The 20,095-nt window shown below is 43.7% G+C and overlaps 2 protein-coding genes across 2 annotated transcripts; one reads left to right on the top strand and one right to left on the bottom strand.

Moving 5' to 3' along the window:
- The first annotated feature begins 69 nt into the window (after nucleotides 1-69).
- LOC145877036 (uncharacterized) lies at nucleotides 70-14,239 on the top strand. Its single transcript, XM_082972326.1, has 8 exons — nucleotides 70-138; nucleotides 1,455-1,599; nucleotides 2,475-2,932; nucleotides 8,295-8,458; nucleotides 8,978-9,165; nucleotides 10,818-10,878; nucleotides 11,118-11,412; nucleotides 11,613-14,239. The coding sequence occupies exons 1-8, from the start codon at nucleotides 70-72 to the stop codon at nucleotides 12,516-12,518; spliced, it is 2,286 nt and encodes a 761-aa protein (XP_082828452.1). The 3' UTR covers nucleotides 12,519-14,239.
- On the bottom strand, nucleotides 13,696-18,874 carry LOC145877049 (uncharacterized). The gene is made up of 4 exons (XM_082972347.1): nucleotides 18,404-18,874; nucleotides 16,580-18,282; nucleotides 15,888-16,299; nucleotides 13,696-15,107 (listed from the first exon to the last, which is right to left on the bottom strand). The coding sequence occupies exons 1-4, from the start codon at nucleotides 18,594-18,596 to the stop codon at nucleotides 14,632-14,634; spliced, it is 2,784 nt and encodes a 927-aa protein (XP_082828473.1). The 5' UTR covers nucleotides 18,597-18,874; the 3' UTR covers nucleotides 13,696-14,631.
- Nucleotides 18,875-20,095: the final 1,221 nt, after the last annotated feature.

Raw genomic sequence — 20,095 nt, 5'->3', positions numbered from 1 at the left:
GACAAAATCTGGACCAAAGAAAGATGTCTATGAATGGTTCAGATTTGGTCCAGACCGGACCAAAAACCAATGTCCGTGGAACTGAAGGCCGGTCCGGGAACAGCACCAAAAAAAGACATCCAGAAGGTGTCGACGTCGGTCCGTGCTTACTGGGGTGTAGCCTACAGTGTTGCCTAAAATGTAATGTTATGAATGCCCATCTATGTGGTAAGCCAATCATTTGTAAAACATCAAAAAGTCCGGACAGGACCAAAAAAAGATGTCCAAAATGTGTCGGTTTGTGCTTACTGGGGTGTAGCCCACCATGACGGCCTGCAATGGAATTTTATGAATGCCCTTCGATGTGGTAGGCCCACCGTTTTGTAAAACAGGCCATTGCGTTGGCTTTATTAGTCCTGTTTCCTGTGACTAATACATTTGGCTATTTAAACTCTGAATATCAGCTACCCAACTTTATCAGGAGTTTTAGGAGCCTATTGCAATGTGTTTACACAGCGAGAAATGCAGAAGTATTTTATTTTTCGCTATGATCAGCTTGTCAAAAATGTACAGATACAAACTTGAAACCACTGATCATGACAATGGGATGAAACTCCTGGACAACGGTTGTGATTGTCCATTCCATATTGTCCATTTTACATTGACCTGTCCTGTTTTTAGGATATGTTGTTTGTTAACATGACAGTGCATTTTGTATTTGATTGAGCTCTATTTGGGTTAGGCTATTTGATCGGAGAAACCTGTATGATGTGAAAAGTTGTGGGGGTGATCATGGGGCTGGAGATGGGAGATGTCTGGTGAGAGAATGGCAGATTGAGGTTGCCTTAGTTACAGTAGTACAGGAAGTGTCTATGCTGAAGCAGGGAAGAGAGTGGTAGAGGAACATGGGGGGATTCCTGTGAATCGGCAGAGATCAAGAGACCGTGATGGGAAGAAAATTTGCTTGTAAGGTTGGCTTTTTAGCATTTATAGCGGTGGTTGTCAATTGTACTGCAGAAATGAATTGAAAGTCACAGAAAATAGAGATTGTGGTGGCAGTGGTAGAGAAGTACTTGGGATTGCGAGGATGTACTGCAGAACAGCTGCAGGGGGAGAGCTAGGGTTATGTCTTCTCAACACATTGGTTTAGAGTTGGACTAGATAGGGTTCAATAGTGGAATGGGTGGCAATTTCCCTTTTTCCCAATATTGTATTATTGTATCAAAGAATGTAATGTAGGTAGGCCGTGAATGGCGTCACACACCACTACAGTAGATGGCGGTGTATGCACCTTAAAGTTGGATGCAATCCGACAACCAATCCCAAAGAAGAAGAAGAAGACGAAGAAGAACTAAAACAGGAAGTGAATAGCTAGATCGTTGGTTTATTTTCCTCGTTGACATGTGGCTCTACAGACCCTAAAATTCCCAAATTACAGATGGAGTTGAATACGTTTCTTACGCAGCGATTAATAGCGGCTGCTGTGGAGATATCGTCTGTCTTTGAAAAAAAAGATAGTCGAGTACCAGGTAGAAATCTCCCGTTCGAAGGAGGAGAACAAACGTCTACAGAGGCTGTTGGATTTGGTTTTCCACCCGGAAATCAAGTTACATCGAGCAGGTTTGTAATAATAGTTACTGTGGGAAAATAATTATTCTCATTTAGTCATTCACACACACAGTTAGACTGCAGTATATTAACCCGTCTGTCTCCACACCCGGGGGACCCAAACAAGCATGTTTCCTGTAGTAACCTTGCAAAATCACCTCTTCCATAAATATAGTTTTTTTTATTTTGGTGTTTTTTTATTCTATTAAATACATTGGAATGGTTAGGGTTCAATGTGAGTGAACCCTGCTGTGAGAGTCTATAGGACTGTATACATCTTTAAAATCTAAAAGCCTTTTATTGACCTGACAGTATCTCTATTCTAGCCACAGTGAGTCTGGGTTCTGTACTAACTCTCCACTCAGTCTCATCTGTTTAACTCAGTATGGAAATTATTTCACATAGTATTTCAACCCAGGTCTGAAGATCACACAGATCACTAGCCAGAGGGAACAACAAGCATCGTGTGTGTGTGTGTGTGTGTGTGTGTGTGTGTGTCATGTGCCTCAGCAGGGTGATAGAAACATCCTTTTTCCAGGGATACAGTATCTTCAACCTATCACCCCCATTTCTTTTTTTTTTATTCTCGTGTATTACATTTTATATGACCAGTATAACTGCATCAGAGGAGGCTGGTGGGAGGAGTTTTAGGAGGATGGGCTTATTGTAATGGCTGGAATGGAATAAATGGAACAGTATTAATCATATAGAATCCACGTTGGACTCAGTTCCGTTGATTGCTCCTATAGCACCTCACACCAGCCTCTGAACTGCATTGTTAAGGAAGAGCTTGCAGTCAGGCGTTTCGCGGTACTGTTTACACCTGCTGTATCCTGCTGTACGTGAATAAACTCTGATTTGATTTGTTTTCCTTTTCTTCCCTCCAGACTCCCAGCAGCTCTCTCTTCCGGTCTCCGAAGAGGCCGTTCCCCCTGAGCAGCAGCACTGTGAGGAGGAGAGTAGCCCCAGTCTGGGGCAGGAGGACCCAGAGCCCACACAGATTAAAGGGGAACAGGAGGACCTCAGGACCAGTCAAGAGGAAGAGCAGCCTCAAGGGCTGGAACCTGATACCAAAGACCTCTTGATCCCTGCCTGTGTGAAAAGTGACTATGAACAGGACCCATCTCTGCCCTCACATCTTGACCAAACCTTGGAGAACAGAGAGAGAGACTCTCAACCCACCAACACAACTGAACAGATCAAAACAGAACCTGATGGAGAGGACTACAGAGTATCAGAACCAACCAGGGACTCTCAGCTCCTCTCTGCAGTAAATCCAGAATGTTCTGCAGCTCAGAGTGAAAATGGTAAAGTTCATCAGAGTCCCAGCACTTCTTCAGAACAAGTAAGATTATATTTAATTTAATGTATTAGTAAACATGTAGAACAGCACAAAAAGGCAGCATTTAATTGTAGAGAAAACAGCCAAGTGATTACATGAGATTTTGAAAGCAATTTCCTTACAGAAAATGAATACAAAAAAAAAAATATGAACATGAATATATACATTTTAAAGTACATTTTAAATATAAAGTATATGGACAATTCCAGCGTTATGGACATTACATTTGCAAGCAAAATCCCAAGCAAAATCTCAACCAAATAGAATGTGTGTCTATAGTACTCCTTGGGTGAACCCAAAACAGCACACTTCTAAATACTGTCAAGTTGGAGAAAGTCATTAAATGTATGTCAAACAAAAATCAATGATTGCAAAGTGAAACAAACCATACAACTCTATGCACAAGGACTACTTTTGTAGATGCAAATTCTGGTATCAGAATGACGGCACCAACGGCACAAACCGTCATTCTGTTACCAAACGTTTTATCTGTACTGGTCTTCCAGTAAATGTGTTTTTGTAAAACATTCTGTGGAAATTGTTCAAGGTTGTCCTTGTGCATACAGTAGTTGTATGGTTTGTTTAACCTTGCAATCATTGTTTTTTGTTTGACATGCACTATATATACAAAGTATGTGGACACCCCTTTAAATTAGTGGCTTCGGCTATTTCAGCTAAACCCGTTGCTGACAGGTGTGTAAAATCGAGCACACTGCCATGCAATCTCCATAGACAAACATTGGCAGTAGAATGGCCTTACTGAAGAGCTTAGTGACTTTCAACGTGGCGCCGTCATAGGATGCCACATTTACAACAAGTCAGTTGGTCAAATTTGTGCCCTGCTACAGCTGCCCGGTCAACTGTAAGTGCTGTTATTGTGAAGTGGAAACGTCAAGGAGTAACAACGGCTCAGCCGCGAAGTGGTAGGCCACACAAGTTCACAGAGCAGGACCGCCAAGTGCTGAAGCGCGTAGAGCTTAAAAATCATCTGTCCTCGGTTGCAACACTCACTACCAAGTTCCAAACTGCCTCTGGAAGCAACGTCAGCACAATTAACTGTTCGTCGGAGCTTCATTTAAATGAGTCTCCACGGCCGAGCAGCTGCACACAAGCCTAAGATCACCATGTGGTGTAAAGTTCGCCACCATTGGACTCTGGAGCAGTGGAAACACGTTCTCTGGAGTGATGAATCACGCCTCACCATCTGGAAGTCCGATGGACAAATCTGGGTTTGACGGATGACCGGAGAACGCTACCTGTCCGAATGCATAGTGCCAACTGTAAAGTTTGCTGAAGGAAGAATAATGGTCTGGGGCTGTTTTTCATGGTTCAGGCTAGGCCCCTTAGTTCCAGAGAAGGGAAATCTTAATGCTACAGCATACATTGACATTCTAGACGATTCTGTGCTTCCAACTTTGTGGAAACAGTTTGGGAAAGGCCCTTTCCTGTTTCAACATGACAATACCCCCGTGCACAAAGCGAAGTCCATACAGAAATGGTTTGTCGAGATTGGCGTGGAAGAACTTGACTGGCCTGCACAGAGCCCTGACCTCAACCCCATCAAACACCTTTTGGATGAAATGGAATGCCGACTGCAAGCCAGGCCTAATCTCCCAATATCAGTGCCCGACCTCACTCATGCTCTTGTGGCTGAATGGAAGCAAGTCCCTGCGGGCAATGTTCCAACATCTAGTGGAAAGCCTTCCCAGAAGAGTGGAGGCTGTTATAGCAGAAAAGGGGGGGACCAACTCCATATTAATGCTCAGGATTTTGGAATGAGATGTTTGACGAGCAGGTGTCCACATACTTCTGGTCATGTAGTGTACATTTTAATGTGAAAAATCTGAGTCTCATTCCCACGGAATGGCCCACGTACAGTGCATTGGTAAAGAATTCATACCCCTTTTTCCACATTTTGTTACGTTACAGCCTTATTCTAAAATGGATTAAATAGTTTTTTCCCCCCTCATCAATCAATACACAATACCCCATAATGACAAAGCAAAAGCAGGTTTTTATAAATTTGCACATTCACATATACACAAGTATTCAGTCCTTTTACGCAGTACTTTGTTGAAGCACCTTTGGCAGCGTTTACAACCTCGAGTCTTCTTGGGGATGATGCTACAAGCTTGGCACACCTGTATTTGGGGAGTTTCTCCCATTCTTCTCTGCAGATCCTCTCAAGCTCTGTCGCATTGGATGGGTAGCGTCGCTGTACAGCTATTTTCAGGTCTGTCCTGAGATGTTCAATTCCGGGCTCTGGCTGGGCAACTCAAGGACATTCAGAGACTTGTCCCGAAGCCACTCCTGCGTTGTTGTCCTGTTGGAAGGTGAACCTTCGTCCCAGTCTGAGGTCCTGAGTGCTCTGGACCAAGTTTTCATCAAGGATCTCTCTGTACTTTGCTCTGTTCATCTTTCCTTCAATCTTGACTAGTCTTCCAGTCCCTGCCACCACCATGCGTCACCGTAGGGATGGTGCCAGGTTTCCTCCAGATGTGACGCTTGGCATTCAGGCTAAAGAGTTCAATCTTGGTTTCATCAGACCAGAAAATGTTGTTTCTCATGGTCTGAGAGTCTAGGTGTCTTTTGGCAAACTCCAAGTGGCTGTCATGTGCTTTTTACTGAGGAGTGGCTTCTGTCTGGCCACTCTACCATAAAGACCTGATTGGTGGAGTGCTGTAGAGATGGTTGTCCTTCTGGAAGGTTCTCCCATCTCCACAGAGGAGCTCTGTCAGAGTGACCATCGGGTTCTTTGTCACCTCCCTGACCAAGGCCCTTCTCCCCCGATTGCTCAGTTTGGCCGGGCGGACAGCTCTAGGAAGAGTCTTAGTGGTTCCAAACTTCTTCCATTTAAGAATGATGGAGGCCACTGTGTTCTTGGGAACCTTCAATGCTGCAGAAATGTTTTGGTACCATTCCCCAGATCTCTGCCTCAACGCAATCCTGTCTCTGAGCTCTACGGACAATTCCTTCGACCTCATGGCTTGGTTTTTGCTCTGACAATTTCGAGTCTCATAGCAAAGGGTCTGAATACTTATGTAAATAAGGTATGTTTCTTTTTTTTTATACATTTGCTAAAATTTCTAAACCTGTTTTTGCTTTGTCATTATGGGGTATTGTGTGTAGATTGATGAGGGGGAAAAAGTATTTTACAAATTTTAGAATAAGGCTGTAATGTTAAAAAAAGGGGGAAAATTCAAGGGGTCAGAATTTATTTATAGATTTTTTTTTTAACCTTTTTTTTTAACTAGGCAAGTCAGTTAAGAACAAATTCTTATTTTCAATAACGGCCTAGGAATAGTGGGTTAACTGCCAGAACGACAGATTTGTACCTTGTCAGCGCGGGGATTTGAACTTTCGATTACTAGCCCAACGCTCTAACCACTAGGCTACCCTGCCACCCTCTTTCCGAATGCACTGTACATTGTTTAACATGATAACTCTACGAACATATCTACGTTCCAAAATGGGATCTCTGCTGTCCGTGAGTTTTCATATTACATTAATCTTTCCTTTTTGTTTCCCCCTTAGGATTCTAGTAATGTGGAATCAAATAAAGCATCTAATTTCTGTAACTGGAGTGACGAAAACATCTCAGTTACAGACAGCAACTCTTCAGACAGTAGCTCCTGCACTAAAGAAGACTCTGAGGCACGTAAACCAGCAAAGAGAACATGCCATTCTAGTGGTGTGCTGAATGAACCATCTGATTTGTCTAACTTATGTGATGAAAACAACCCGGGGACTGAGATCAGCCCTTCAGACGGCAACAAAGACATGAACATCCAAACAGACTCTGGGTCTCATAATCCAGCTAAGAGGATATGTCAGAGGGTGCATAGTGTTGCGGTAGCAAGACGTGGGAGTGGAGAGATGGCCTCCTGTTCCCATCCCAAAGTGCCAGGATCCACTCCAGATTACACCCACTGCATGCACTGTCAAGGTCTGTACATTCAAAAGTCACTATGGAAGCATGTCAGATACTGCCCTCTGAACCCCAATGCTGAAGAACCAAAACCTGGACAAAAGATGAGGATTCAGTCAGCAATGCCGTTTAAGTTGTGTCCTCAACCCGATTACGTCAGCACAGGTCTTTGGAAGATAGTTTGTGGTATGAACTCAAATGTCACACCTTGTAGGTCAGGCTAGCTCTCCAAGTGGATGGTTTGTTACACCTTGTAGGTCAGGCTAGCTCTCCAAGTGGATGGTTTGTTACACCTTGTAGGTCAGGCTAGCTCTCCAAGTGGATGGTTTGTTACACCTTGTAGGTCAGGCTAGCTCTCCAAGTGGATGGTTTGTTACACCTTGTAGGTCAGGCTAGCTCTCCAAGTGGATGGTTTGTTACACCTTGTAGGTCAGGCTAGCTCTCCAAGTGGATGGTTTGTTACACCTTGTAGGTCAGGCTAGCTCTCCAAGTGGATGGTTTGTTATACCTTGTAGGTCAGGCTAGCTCTCCAAGTGGATGGTTTGTTATACCTTGTATATACCTAATAATATTGGATTTTTTATACAGGTAATTTGCCTGGAAATGGTCATGTTTATTTAACCTATTCATTTTTTCTGTCTTTCTCTGGTTGTTTCAGCTGCAAAATCGTCAACTCCTGTTGAGCCAAAAAGTGAAATCTAAAGATGTTACAGTAGTGTAAAAGAAGCGATGTGATTTGCATTGTGAAATGATTTTCCATTCTTTGCTGCCGTTTTTGCAATCTTTTAAGCAACCCAAACTTTAATGCTGTGGCCTGGCAATTTTTATCTTTACCTGATCCTTTCTAGCACGGTTCCAGCTACTATGGCTTGGCTTGGCTTGGTTTGGCTTGGTTTGGTTTGGCTTGGTTATTTTGGCTTGGTTTGGCTTGGTTTGGTTTGGTTATTTTGGTTTGGCTTGGCTTGGTTTGGTTATTTTGGCTTGGTTTGGCTTGGTTTGGTTATTTTGGTTTGGCTTGGTTTGGTTTGGTTATTTTGGTTTGGTTTGGTTATTTTGGCTTGGTTTGGCTTGGTTTGGTTTGGTTATTTTGGTTTGGTTTGGCTTGGCTTGGTTTGGTTATTTTGGCTTGGTTTGGCTTGGTTTGGTTTGGCTTGGTTATTTTGGCTTGGTTTGGTTATTTTGGCTTGGTTTGGCTTGGTTTGGTTTGGCTTGGTAGTGTGAAAAGGGTCAAAAGATTGTCTGAATCAAAAGGTTGGGATTCTATCCAATCAGTGTGCGCTTTGACATAGAAGGTCATTTCAGATTGAGCCAACAAATGCAGAGTTTACCATGAATGTGGTGTCCGGGACCGTGGGGACATTGTCTTTAAAAGGTGCATAACCAGGCGAACGGATTCAATCCTGGTCCTAAATGTGGGTGTTCCTCTTCCCCCACCAGGACTACTACCAGAGGCTGGAGCAGCTGCAGAGAACCCATCTGAGGAACATGGCTGAGCTGGAGAAGATGTATATCTGTAAAAGGTCAAAGGTCAACAAGAAGGACGATGAGGAGCACACGTGTTTGGAGAGAGAGGGCAGAGACATACAGGATCTCCAGCCCAGGTCTGATATCATGGCTTTTAGTACTGTACCTTTTGAAATGGAATTTAGTTTTTAGTTAAGTAGTTGTAGGCTATGTAACCTTGTGCTACCTTTTTACAAGACAGGGGAAAATGAAGTGTTTATTATACTGAACCAAAATATAAATGCAACATGTAATGTGTTGATTCCATGTTTCATGAGCTGAGGGCTATGCCTTCCCAGGCCCACCCATGGCTGTGCCCCTGCCCAGTCATGTGAAATCCATAGATTAGCGCCTAATGAATTTATTTCACTTGACTGATTTCCTTATATGAACTGTTATTCAGTAAAATCTTTGAAATTGTTGCATTTATATTTTTGTCCAGAGTAGTATTTGGGGGAACAAAAACATCAGTGTTTGTTTTGTTGTGCTTTTGAAAACGGTATTTTAGTGTTTCACATCATAAGGAGGGCTTTAACCGTGATGCGCTTGATACTTTTTCCATGGTAGCAACAATGAAAGCTCATCTTAAATGGTACTCAATCTCTCCTATCTCTCAGTGTCGCGTCGGAAAGCCAGAGCTCTGGCTCTATGCCAGTGAGGCGACTGCAGAGAATCCTTTCAGACGAGGAGCTTAATAACTTCCACGAGGAGACGTCCAGTGACGTGTCTGACCAATCAGGAGACGGTGTTGGTGGAGACGGAGGAGAGGAGGATAACCATTATGAACTGCTGCTGGAAGAGAGAGGTCAGTGGGAAAAAGAGCCATAAACAGCATGTCATAAATATGTCCCCTGCTGTAACATAATATGCTAATCTTCTCCTACCGTTGTCAATATTTTTGTAAATAATTCAGCAAAACGTTCACTAAATGGAAATACAGTAAGTTTCTGACTTTATTGTGAAATCCTGGTCACGTTTAAAAAATAAATGTATGTACTGTGTATAAACAGTGCCTTCAGAAAGCATTCAAATCCCTTGACTCATTCCATATTTTGCTGTGTTACAGCCTGAATTCAAAATTGATTAAATAAAAAAAATCTTCACCCATCTACACACAATACCCCATAATGACAAAGTGAAAACATGTTTTTATAATATTTTCTTTTTACATTTATTGGAAATTAAATACAGAAATACAGTATCTCATTTAAATAAGTATTCACACCCCTGAGTCAATACATGTTAGAATCCCCTTTGCCAGCGGTCACACCTGTAAGTCTCTAAGAACTTTGCACACCTGGATTGTATAATGTCTTCTTGGTAAGCAACTCCAGTGTAGATTTGGTGTTGTGTTTTCGGTTATTGTCCTGCTGAAAGGTGAATTCATCTCCCAGTGTCTGGTGGAAAGCAGACTGAACCAGGTTTTCCACTAGGATTTTCCTGCGCTTATCTTCCTGTGCTTATTTCATTTATTTTTTTTTATCCTGAAAAACTTCCAATCCTTAATGATTACAAGCATACCCATAACATAATGCAGTCACCACTAGGCTTGAAAATATGGAGCAAAAAATATATGTGTTGTATTTGCCCCAAACATAAGACTTGTTGCAAACAGGATGCATGTTTTGGAATATTTTTTATTCTGTACAGGCTTCCTTCTTTTCACTCTGTCAATTAGGTTAGTATTGTGGAGTAACTACAATGCTGTTGATCCATCCTCAGTTATCTCCTATTACAGCCATTCATCTCTGTAACTGTTTTAAAGTCACCATTGGCCTCATGGTGAAATCCCTGAGAGGTTTCCATCCTCTCCGGCAACTGAGTTAGGAAGGACACCTGTATCGTTGTAGTGACTGGGTGTATTGATACAACATCCAAAGTGTTATTAATAACTTCACCATGCTTAAAGGATATTCAATGTCTGGTTTTGAATTTTTACCCATCTACCAATAGGTGCCCTTCTTTGTGAGGCATTGGGAAACTTCTCTGGTCTTTGTGGTTGAATCTGTGTTTAAAATTCACTGCTCGACTGTGGGACCTTACAGATAACTGTATGTGTGGGGTACAGAGATGATTAGTACCCCACACATCGCAGACAGTGAGTCCATGGAACTTATGTGAATTGTTAAGCACTCCTGAACTTATTTATGCATGCCATAACAAAGGGGTTGAATATTTATTGACTCAAGACATTTCTGCTTTTCATTTTAATGAATTAGTAAAAAATGTGAAAAAAACATAATTCCACTTTGACATTATGGGGTATTGTGTGTAGAACAGTGTCAAAAAAAAGCTGAACTCAATTTTAAATTCAGGCTGTTACACAAACAAAATGTGGAATAAGTAAAGGGGCGTGAATACTTTCTGAAGGCATTGTAGGTCTACACAAAATCACTCAATCCATCCATCAAGGTCACATTTTTAATAGTTCACTATTTTGTCTCTTTCTGATTGTAGATGACAGCCACAGCCCCAGGGCCTGGAGCAGGAAGGACAAACCCCTCAGGAACAGTCTCAGGTAAAGAGAGAGAATGTGACTTCCTCTGTGGTACTTTATACATTAAATTGTTTTTAACTGTATGAATTATTTTTTCAAAAATAATCAATGTGCTCAACTCTTATCCTCTTGCGTAAATACATGAAAGGGTGCTTGGAGCCAAAGGTCAATCACATCAAAAAATGAAACAAGGCATCAAAGCATTCACTAGAAGATATACGTTGCAATTGAAGCTTTGTTTTACTATTGTTCCCCCACAGGGACAGTCAGTCCTGCTGTCCAGAGAGTATGACCACCACCACCACCACCACCGCCCATAAGCAGCCATCCTCTACTTCACCATCTAGGAGCCAGCTCCAGATCCAGCTCCAGCTGAGAGGCTGCTGCCCCAAGAGCCAGGGCAGAAACCAGGGAGGAAACCTGAGCAAGACAGGGAGGAGAACCAGAGGAGAGAGCTATAGGGGGGATAGAGGTCCTGATAACTCCAGGGGGACTGTGACCGTCCCCAAGCCGTTCAGGATGATGATGAGGGAGGAGGAGAAGAAGAGGAGGAAGGTGAGGAGGTTTTGTTTAGTTGTATTGTTCCCTAAAGAGTCTTGAATTAATAATGTAACATAGCATTCCATAGGGAATGTACTGCGTGTCATAAATACACTATATGTATGCCAGACGTGCTGAGCAAATGTCCCTCTGGGTGTTTGGGTTAAAAGTACTATATACAACTAATGTAATATTGATGTATTATTGTTATTAAGGTCAGGACGCGTTCGGAGGTGGAGCTGGAGAACTTGCTGCTGCGCCGGGAGCTGGACGAGCTGAGGGAGTGCGGCATGAAGTTCAGGGCCTCGCCGGCGCCCGCCCACACTCGCCTGCCGCTCTACGATGTCATCAGCTGCCGCCTCAGCCAGCGACCCGGTTACAATCCCGGTAACCACGGAGTTAACTTTAGTAATTATCGGTATGTCTCGGTCAGCGGTGGCAACCAACGGGCCTCCTCCTGCTCACCCCAGAGACCGTTCAGCTTCCTGGAGAGAGAGAGGAGGAAGAGGGAGCAGAGGATTGAAGTGGAACTGGAGAACCTGGTGGCCAAAGAGAGGAGGGCATTCAAGGCCAGGCCGGTGCCCAGGTCTGTGTACTACAGCCACAGCGCCACCCACAGGCAGCAGAGCAAAGTGCAACAGCAGCTGACGAGTCAGAAGATGAAACTGAAGAATATGACCCACCAACACAGCACGCAATCTACACCAGGCTTGCGGGCCGAGGGTCCAGGAGAGAAGAGGGGGGACACAGAGGGGGGAGAGGACCAGGGCCTAATGCTTGTGGAGAAAGAGAAGAGTTTTCGCCTAAAAAAGGAGGGACTCCCGTCCTACAACAGCAATAGCTACTGGAGGTCTCAGAGCCGGAGCAGGCGTCCGTCAATCAAGATGGGGACGGGGGGACCTAGGAAGCAGCTTGAGCTCCAGATTGACATGGCGTCGGAGAGGAGGAAGGGGAAGGAGAGAGAGAGGGAGTTGTCTTACATCGACCCACTCTGCACCCCTGGCAGCCCCTACCTCTGTTCGTCTCTCGTCAGTCAGGAGGACCTCCCTATCCCAGCCAGCAAAACAGACTACATCAGCGTGTGTAAAAGCCGTGATCAAGTCGTCGAAAGTGTTCTGTAAAGGGTTCATTCATTTTGGTCAAAGTCAAGACCTGTATCAAGTCTTCTGTAAAGGGTTCATTCACTCTGGTCAAAGTCAAGACCTGTATCAAGTGTTCTGTAAAGGGTTCATTCATTTTGGTCAAAGTCAAGACCTGTATCAAGTGTTCTGTAAAGGGTTCATTCATTTTGGTCAAAGTCAAGACCTGTATCAAGGGTTCATTCATTTTGGTCAAAGTCAAGACCTGTATCAAGTGTTCTGTGAAGGGTTCATTCATTTTGGTCTAAGTTAAGACCTGTATCATCTACCACTAAACATGTTAACTCCTGTCTCTCTGTGGAATAAGTCAAGTGGTATAAATGCCTTCAGAAAGCATTTATACCACTTGACTTATTCCACATTTTGTTGTGTAACATCCTGGATTAAATATGTTTTTCCCCACCCATCTACACACAATACCCCATAATGACAAAGTGGAAACATGTTTTTAGAAATATTTGCACATTTATTGAAAATGAAATATCTAATTTGTAAAATAAAAACTAAAAAACGAATTCCACTTTGACATGATGAGATATTGTGTGTAGGTCAGTGACAAATCTCAATTGAATCTATTTTAAATTCAGGCTGTAACACAAAATGTGGAAAAACGTAAAGGGGTGCGAATACCTTCTGAAGGCTCTGTCTCTATTAATGTAACAGAGTTGAGTTAATACATGACAGATCATTATATGACAGTGGTTTCATACATAAACTAGATGTTTTGGAGATATGAGACTGTATTTGTGTGTTATAATAATGGTACTAATCATGTTTCGATAAACTGTCTTGAATTTCCATTTTTGAATGAAGCCCTTGTTTTGATTGTGGCAATGTCTTTTTCCACTATTCTCAGGTGTATGACAATGCATCCACGAGAAAACAAACCATTCTAAAACACACAAAAGTAGTCTGTCTGTTGTGGAAAGTAAAACGAATCAATTTAGGGTAACATTGGCACATATTGTAAGGCTATCTCCCTAATTCGACACCAAATGAAGTTGTCGAGTAATGTGACATACACCAGACATTAAATTGGGATGTATGATATATATATTGGTATCTCTATAATGGCAAAATGACTGAGTCCTGCCCAATTCTATCATAAAAGTGACCATGTAGGAAGCAGTATTTAGCTCTATCAATAAAGATGATGATGATCATTAATAGTAACTTTAATAAAGCCCAACTGGGGTTGCAAAATTCTGATAGCTTTCCCAAAACTCACAGCTATTCTGGAAATCCTGGATAAAGGATTCTGGATTTCATGCTTAATCCCTTCTGATTCTGTGAATATTTCAACCAGGATTTCTGAAAAACCTGTGAATTTTGCTAACCTTAGCCCAACACTAGGTTGGTCAGCGAGCTAAGGAAAACAGTTTAATGTAGTAGTTGTAGTAAATGGTTTTAGCCAGGTAACATTTCATTGATCATGTCCTTAGAAGCAGACCTGCAACTGGAAAGTCACTGTTTTCAATCCCAAGTCTGAATGGAACAATTCTGGTAGGCTTTTGGGTATCCTCCTGCTGTTGTGTCCTTGAGCAAGACACAGAACCACTAAACTGCTCCAGGGACGCTTCAGTAACTGTCTGTTTCTCAGGGGTTGAAAAACAAGTTTAAAAAAGGGGCCATTTTATGTTGTTTCTGTCTGTAGAAAGATTGTATTCAATATTTAAATAATAAAATGTTTGATTCTTCCATTCTCTTAATGTTGGAGTATAATTTGACTTGCAGTATTTAAGTAATATCTAATTCAATATAAGTGAGGAAGATAATATTGTCCAACCCATTAGTTATCTAACAGCACCCCGACATTCCATGTCTTGAAATATGCATATTGACAGATTAAAAGTAAACTTACATTGTAAAACTTCTGACAGACAGATTTCTAACTTGGCCCATAACTTCTGAACTTTATAGCACACCCGGAAGGCACCAATTACTGAGTCAAAGAACAATAACATTTTGTTTGGCTAAGGTGTTGGGTTGCCAGTCTCTGGACCTGAGTTTGAGTCCCGGTCAGGGCTGCTGCCCCCTGAATTCCCTGCAGTACTCTGTCTCCGTTTGATTCTGTTATGTACATAGAGTTTAATGCCTAACCAGTTTCTGTGTTTGAGCGCCACAGGTTCTGACTGGAGGCATTTGAGGCAGTCCCTCTTTCCAGGAACTCGGCTACTCTTTCCAGGAACGGCATCATGTGTTTCTCTACTGCTGCTACCTCATCAATGATCCACTTTAATCTCACAGCGTTTCTTCGGGTCGGCTGGGTGCCTGTGCGACGGCTCGGCTGGGCGCCTGTGCGACGGCTCGGCTGGGCGCCTGTGCGACGGCTCGGCTGGGCGCCTGTGCGACGGCTCGGCTGGGCGCCTGTGAGACGGGTCGGCTGGGCGCGTGTGCGACGGGTCGGCTGGGCGCGTGTGAGACGGGTCGGCTGGGCCCGTGTGAGACGGGTCGGCTGGGCACGTGTGCGACGGGTCGGCTGGCCGGGTGCAACTGCGACAGGGATCGGCTGGGTGCGTGTGCAACGGGTCGGCTGGCCGGGTGCCTGTGTGACAGGGGTTGGCTGGGGACCTGTTGAGAAAAGATTGCAAAAATAACAGAAAGAAAAGAAAGAATAGGTCAAATAAACATGACCATTTCCAGGCCAATTACCTGTATAAAAAATCCAATATTATTAGGTATATACAAGGTATAACAAACCATCCACTTGGAGAGCTAGCCTGACCTACAAGGTGTAACAAACCATCCACTTGGAGAGCTAGCCTGACCTACAAGGTGTAACAAACCATCCACTTGGAGAGCTAGCCTGACCTACAAGGTGTAACAAACCATCCACTTGGAGAGCTAGCCTGACCTACAAGGTGTAACAAACCATCCACTTGGAGAGCTAGCCTGACCTACAAGGTGTAACAAACCATCCACTTGGAGAGCTAGCCTGACCTACAAGGTGTAACAAACCATCCACTTGGAGAGCTAGCCTGACCTACAAGGTGTAACAAACCATCCACTTGGAGAGCTAGCCTGACCTACAAGGTGTAACAAACCATCCACTTGGAGAGCTAGCCTGACCTACAAGGTGTAACAAACCATCCACTTGGAGAGCTAGCCTGACCTACAAGGTGTAACAAACCATCCACTTGGAGAGCTAGCCTGACCTACAAGGTGTGACATTTGAGTTCATACCACAAACTATCTTCCAAAGACCTGTGCTGACGTAATCGGGTTGAGGACACAACTTAAACGCCATTGCTGACTGAATTCTCATCTTTTGTCCAGGTTTTGGTTCTTCAGCATTGGGGTTCAGAGGGCAGTATCTGACATGCTTCCATAGTGACTTTTGAATGTACAGACCTTGACAGTGCATGCAGTGGGTGTAATCTGGAGTGGATCCTGGCACTTTGGGATGGGAACAGGAGGCCATCTCTCCACTCCCACGTCTTGCTACCGCAACACTATGCACCCTCTGACATATCCTCTTAGCTGGATTATGAGACCCAGAGTCTGTTTGGATGTTCATGTCTTTGTTGCCGTCTGAAGGGCTGATCTCAGTCCCCGGGTTGTTTTCATCACATAAGTTAGACAAATCAGATGGTTCATTCAGCACACCACTAGAATGGCATGTTCTCTTTGCTGGTTTACGTGCCTCAGAGTCTTCTTTAGTGCAGGAGCTACTGTCTGAAGAGTTGCTGTCTGTAACTGAGATGTTTTCGTCACTCCAGTTACAGAAATTAGATGCTTTATTTGATTCCACATTACTAGAATCCTAAGGGGGAAACAAAAAGGAAAGATTAATGTAATATGAAAACTCACGGACAGCAGAGATCCCCGTTTTGGAACTTGGATATGGTCATAGAGTTCAGCATTTTAAACAATGTATATCCTTTATATTTAAATTACTTTACATTTATTCATGTTTATATTTTTCAGTATTCATTTTCTGCTATTGCTTTCAAAATCTCATGTAGTCTCTGGAATTAAATGCTGCTTTTTTTTGTGCTGAGTGCCTTTGAACATGTTTAATAATAAATTAAATATAATCTTACTTGTTCTGAAGAAGTGCTGGGACTCTGATGAACTTTACCATTTTCACTCTGAGCTGCAGAACATTCTGGATTTACTGCAGAGATGAGCTGAGAGTCCCTGGTTGGTTCTGATACTCTGCTGTCAGATTCCAGCTGCTGTTCCTCCTGATTCGTCCAGAGTTCCTCTTGTTTTGTGGGCTCTGGGTCCTCCAGACCCAGCCTGGGGCTTCTCTCCTGCTGCTCTGGGGGAACCTCCTCTTTAGAGACAGGGAGAGAGGGCTGCTGGGAGTCTGGAGAGAAGGGAGGGGGAATGGGTCTCTCCATCCCATCAACATGTTCTTCTATGTTTTCTACCTGGGCTTCAGAACAGTCTGGATTTGCTACAGAGTGTGTTGGTTCTGATAGCCCAATGTGAAGCTGCTCTTCCTCCTGCCTGGTCCTGAATTCCTCCCATTTGTCTTTAACCTTTTTGGGCTCTGGATCCTCCTGCTGCAGACTGGGGCTCCTCTCTTGCTGCTCAGGGGGAACCTCCTCTTCAAAGCCAGGGAGTTCTGGAGGGTAGGAAGGTAGAATGGGTCTCTCCAGCACATCAACGTATTCTTCTGTCTTTTCACTCTGAGCTGCAGAACAGTCTGGATTTGCTACAGACGTTGGTTCTAAAACTCTGCAGAGGCTGGTTGGTTCTAAAACTCTGCAGAGGCTGGTTGGTTCTGATACTCTGCAGAGGCTGGTTGGTTCTAAAACTCTGCAAAGGCTGATTGGTTCTGATACTCTGCAGAGGCTGGTTGGTTCTAAAACTCTGATTTTAGACTCCAGACCTTGAGGCTGGTCTTCCCCCTGACTGGTCCTGAGGTCCTCCTGTTCCTCTTTAATCTGTGTGGGCTCTGGGTCCTCCTGTCCCAGACTGGGGCTACTCTCCTGCTCACAGTGCTGCTGCTCAGGGGGAACGGCCCCTTCGGAGACAGGAAGAGAGAGCTGCTGGGAGTCTGGAGGGAAGAAAAGGAGAATAAGCATCTCCACTGCCTCATCAACACATACTCTGTTTTCACCCAGAGCTGCAGAACATTCTGGATTTACTGCAGAGATGAGCTGAGAGTCCCTGGTTGGTTCTGATACTCTGCTGTCAGATTCCAGCTGCTGTTCCTCCTGATTCGTCCAGAGTTCCTCTTGTTTTGTGGGCTCTGGGTCCTCCAGACCCAGCCTGGGGCTTCTCTCCTGCTGCTCTGGGGGAACCTCCTCTTTAGAGACAGGGAGAGAGGGCTGCTGGGAGTCTGGAGAGAAGGGAGGGGGAATGGGTCTCTCCATCCCATCAACATGTTCTTCTATGTTTTCTACCTGGGCTTCAGAGAGGAGCTGAGAGTCCCTGGTTGGTTCTGATACTCTGTAGTCCTCTCCATCAGGTTCTGTTTTGATCTGTTCAGTTGTGTTGGTGGGTTGAGAGTCTCTCTCTCTGTTCTCCAAGGTTTGGTCAAGATGTGAGGGCAGAGATGGGTCCTGTTCATAGTCACTTTTCACACAGGCAGGGATCAAGAGGTCTTTGGTATCAGGTTCCAGCCCTTGAGGCTGCTCTTCCTCTTGACTGGTCCTGAGGTCCTCCTGTTCCCCTTTAATCTGTGTGGGCTCTGGGTCCTCCTGCCCCAGACTGGGGCTACTCTCCTCCTCACAGTGCTGCTGCTCAGGGGGAACGGCCTCTTCGGAGACCAGAAGAGAGAGCTGCTGGGAGTCTGGCGGGAGGGGAAAGAAAACCCATAATGATTACATTTGTATAAGTATTTGATCAATAAGTGTTGCCCACAGTAACTATATGATTCGTGCATTTTGAGGTGTCATTATATAATTGCAAACCTTCGCGCTGTAACTTGATTTCGGAGCTGAAAACCAAATCCAACAGGCTCTGTAGACGTTTGTTCTCCTCATTTGAACGGGAGATTTCTTCCTGGTACTCGCCTAAATGTTGTTCAAGTACAACGGATATCTCCATAGCTACCGCTGTTAATCGTTCGGTAAGAAACACATTCAAGAACTGTAATCGTGACATTTTATATTCACGACGTAAACAAACCAAAGCACTAGCCGTTCACGTTCTGCCTCTTCTTCTTCTATATTGTTTTATGGCATTTGGTACACAATTTAAATGGTGTACTATCACCACCTACTGGAAGTAAATATGCCTCCAACTTCAAAACCTTTCTTTCACACGGTGTGACAAATTCGTTTACATTTTATTCCCCAGTATTCGTTAACCTCAGTGGATCGTCCATACGGGGTTGATGGGTTACTGCAGGTAGCTAGCTTTCTACAACATCTAAAAAAGAGCACAGGAAGCGTACTTCTAGTAGGTGACGGAAGTGCAACATTGAAGTTTGGTTCCAAAACACCAAACAATAATAAAAAGAAGAAGCAAAATCATTGGCCACTTTAATAAATAGATCACAAGTCTCTTTAATAATGCCACTTTAATAATGTTTACCTATCTTACATCACTCATCTCATATGTATATACTGTATTTTATACCATCTATTGCATCTTGCCTATGCCGCTCGGTCATCACTCATCCATATATTTATATGTTCTTATTACACCCCTTTACTTAGATTTGTGTGTATAAGGTAGTTGTTGTGGAATTGTTAGATTACTTGTTAGATATTACTGCACTGTCGGAACTAGAAGCACAAGCATTCCTCTACACTCGCAATAACATCTGCGAACCATGTGTATGTGACCAATAACATTTGATTTGATTAAGTGTTGAGGAGGAGCAGTTGAAATTGAAGATCCCCAGTGTCTGTGACGACTGCCGTTTGATGAGACGTAGATCCGGTGGGAAAACGAAGAATGATGTGTCATGCTGAGTTTTGATGCAGAGTCGTCACCAGGAGGGCCGGTCCTTGCCGTTCTGCTGCCATTGGCGAGAACATAAAATGCCGTCTAAAATATGTATTTTGAAGACGTTGAAGTTCAGAATGAAAGGGGAAAATGTATTTTCCAGGACAGTGAAAAGGCATCTTTTCTGGACATTGAAATCAGGCTCATGTTCAAATCAGGCTCATTTTTGGCTATGAATGAAAGTTGAAAATAAGTAATTTATAGACGTCTATGTTTTGGCCAAATCAAGGCTTCTCTAGACCGGACAAAATCTGGACCAAAGAAAGATGTCTATGAATGGTTCAGATTTGTTCCAGACCGGACCAAAAACCAATGTCCGTGGAACTGAAGGCCGGTCCGGGAACAGCACCAAAAAAAGACATCCAGAAGGTGTCGACGTCGGTCCGTGCTTACTGGGGTGTAGCCTACAGTGTTGCCTAAAATGTAATGTTATGAATGCCCATCTATGTGGTAAGCCAATCATTTGTAAAACATCAAAAAGTCCGGACAGGACCAAAAAAAGATGTCCAAAATGTGTCGGTTTGTGCTTACTGGGGTGTAGCCCACCATGACGGCCTGCAATGGAATTTTATGAATGCCCTTCGATGTGGTAGGCCCACCGTTTTGTAAAACAGGCCATTGCGTTGGCTTTATTAGTCCTGTTTCCTGTG

Source organism: Salmo salar, unplaced genomic scaffold (assembly GCF_965601325.2).
Source record: "Salmo salar unplaced genomic scaffold, fSalSal1 ptg000648l, whole genome shotgun sequence".
In the NCBI taxonomy this organism is placed as follows: domain Eukaryota; kingdom Metazoa; phylum Chordata; class Actinopteri; order Salmoniformes; family Salmonidae; genus Salmo; species Salmo salar.
This window is presented reverse-complemented; position numbering and strand designations above follow the sequence as displayed.

Bases quoted from the DNA above. Each gene is read 5' to 3' on its own strand.
- LOC145877036 (XM_082972326.1), top strand. From the start codon at position 70: ATGTCCGTGGAACTGAAGGCCGGTCCGGGAACAGCACCAAAAAAAGAC. The intron at 9,166-10,817 runs GTCAGTGGGAAA...TTCTGATTGTAG, and splicing joins ACTGCTGCTGGAAGAGAGAG to ATGACAGCCACAGCCCCAGG. The intron at 11,413-11,612 runs GTGAGGAGGTTT...ATTGTTATTAAG, and splicing joins AGGAGAAGAAGAGGAGGAAG to GTCAGGACGCGTTCGGAGGT.
- LOC145877049 (XM_082972347.1), bottom strand. From the start codon at position 18,596: ATGTCACGATTACAGTTCTTGAATGTGTTTCTTACCGAACGATTAACA. The intron at 16,300-16,579 runs GTAAGATTATAT...TTTCCCCCTTAG, and splicing joins CCAGCACTTCTTCAGAACAA to GATTCTAGTAATGTGGAATC. The intron at 15,108-15,887 runs GTCTGTACATTC...TTTTCTCAACAG, and splicing joins CCACTGCATGCACTGTCAAG to GTCCCCAGCCAACCCCTGTC.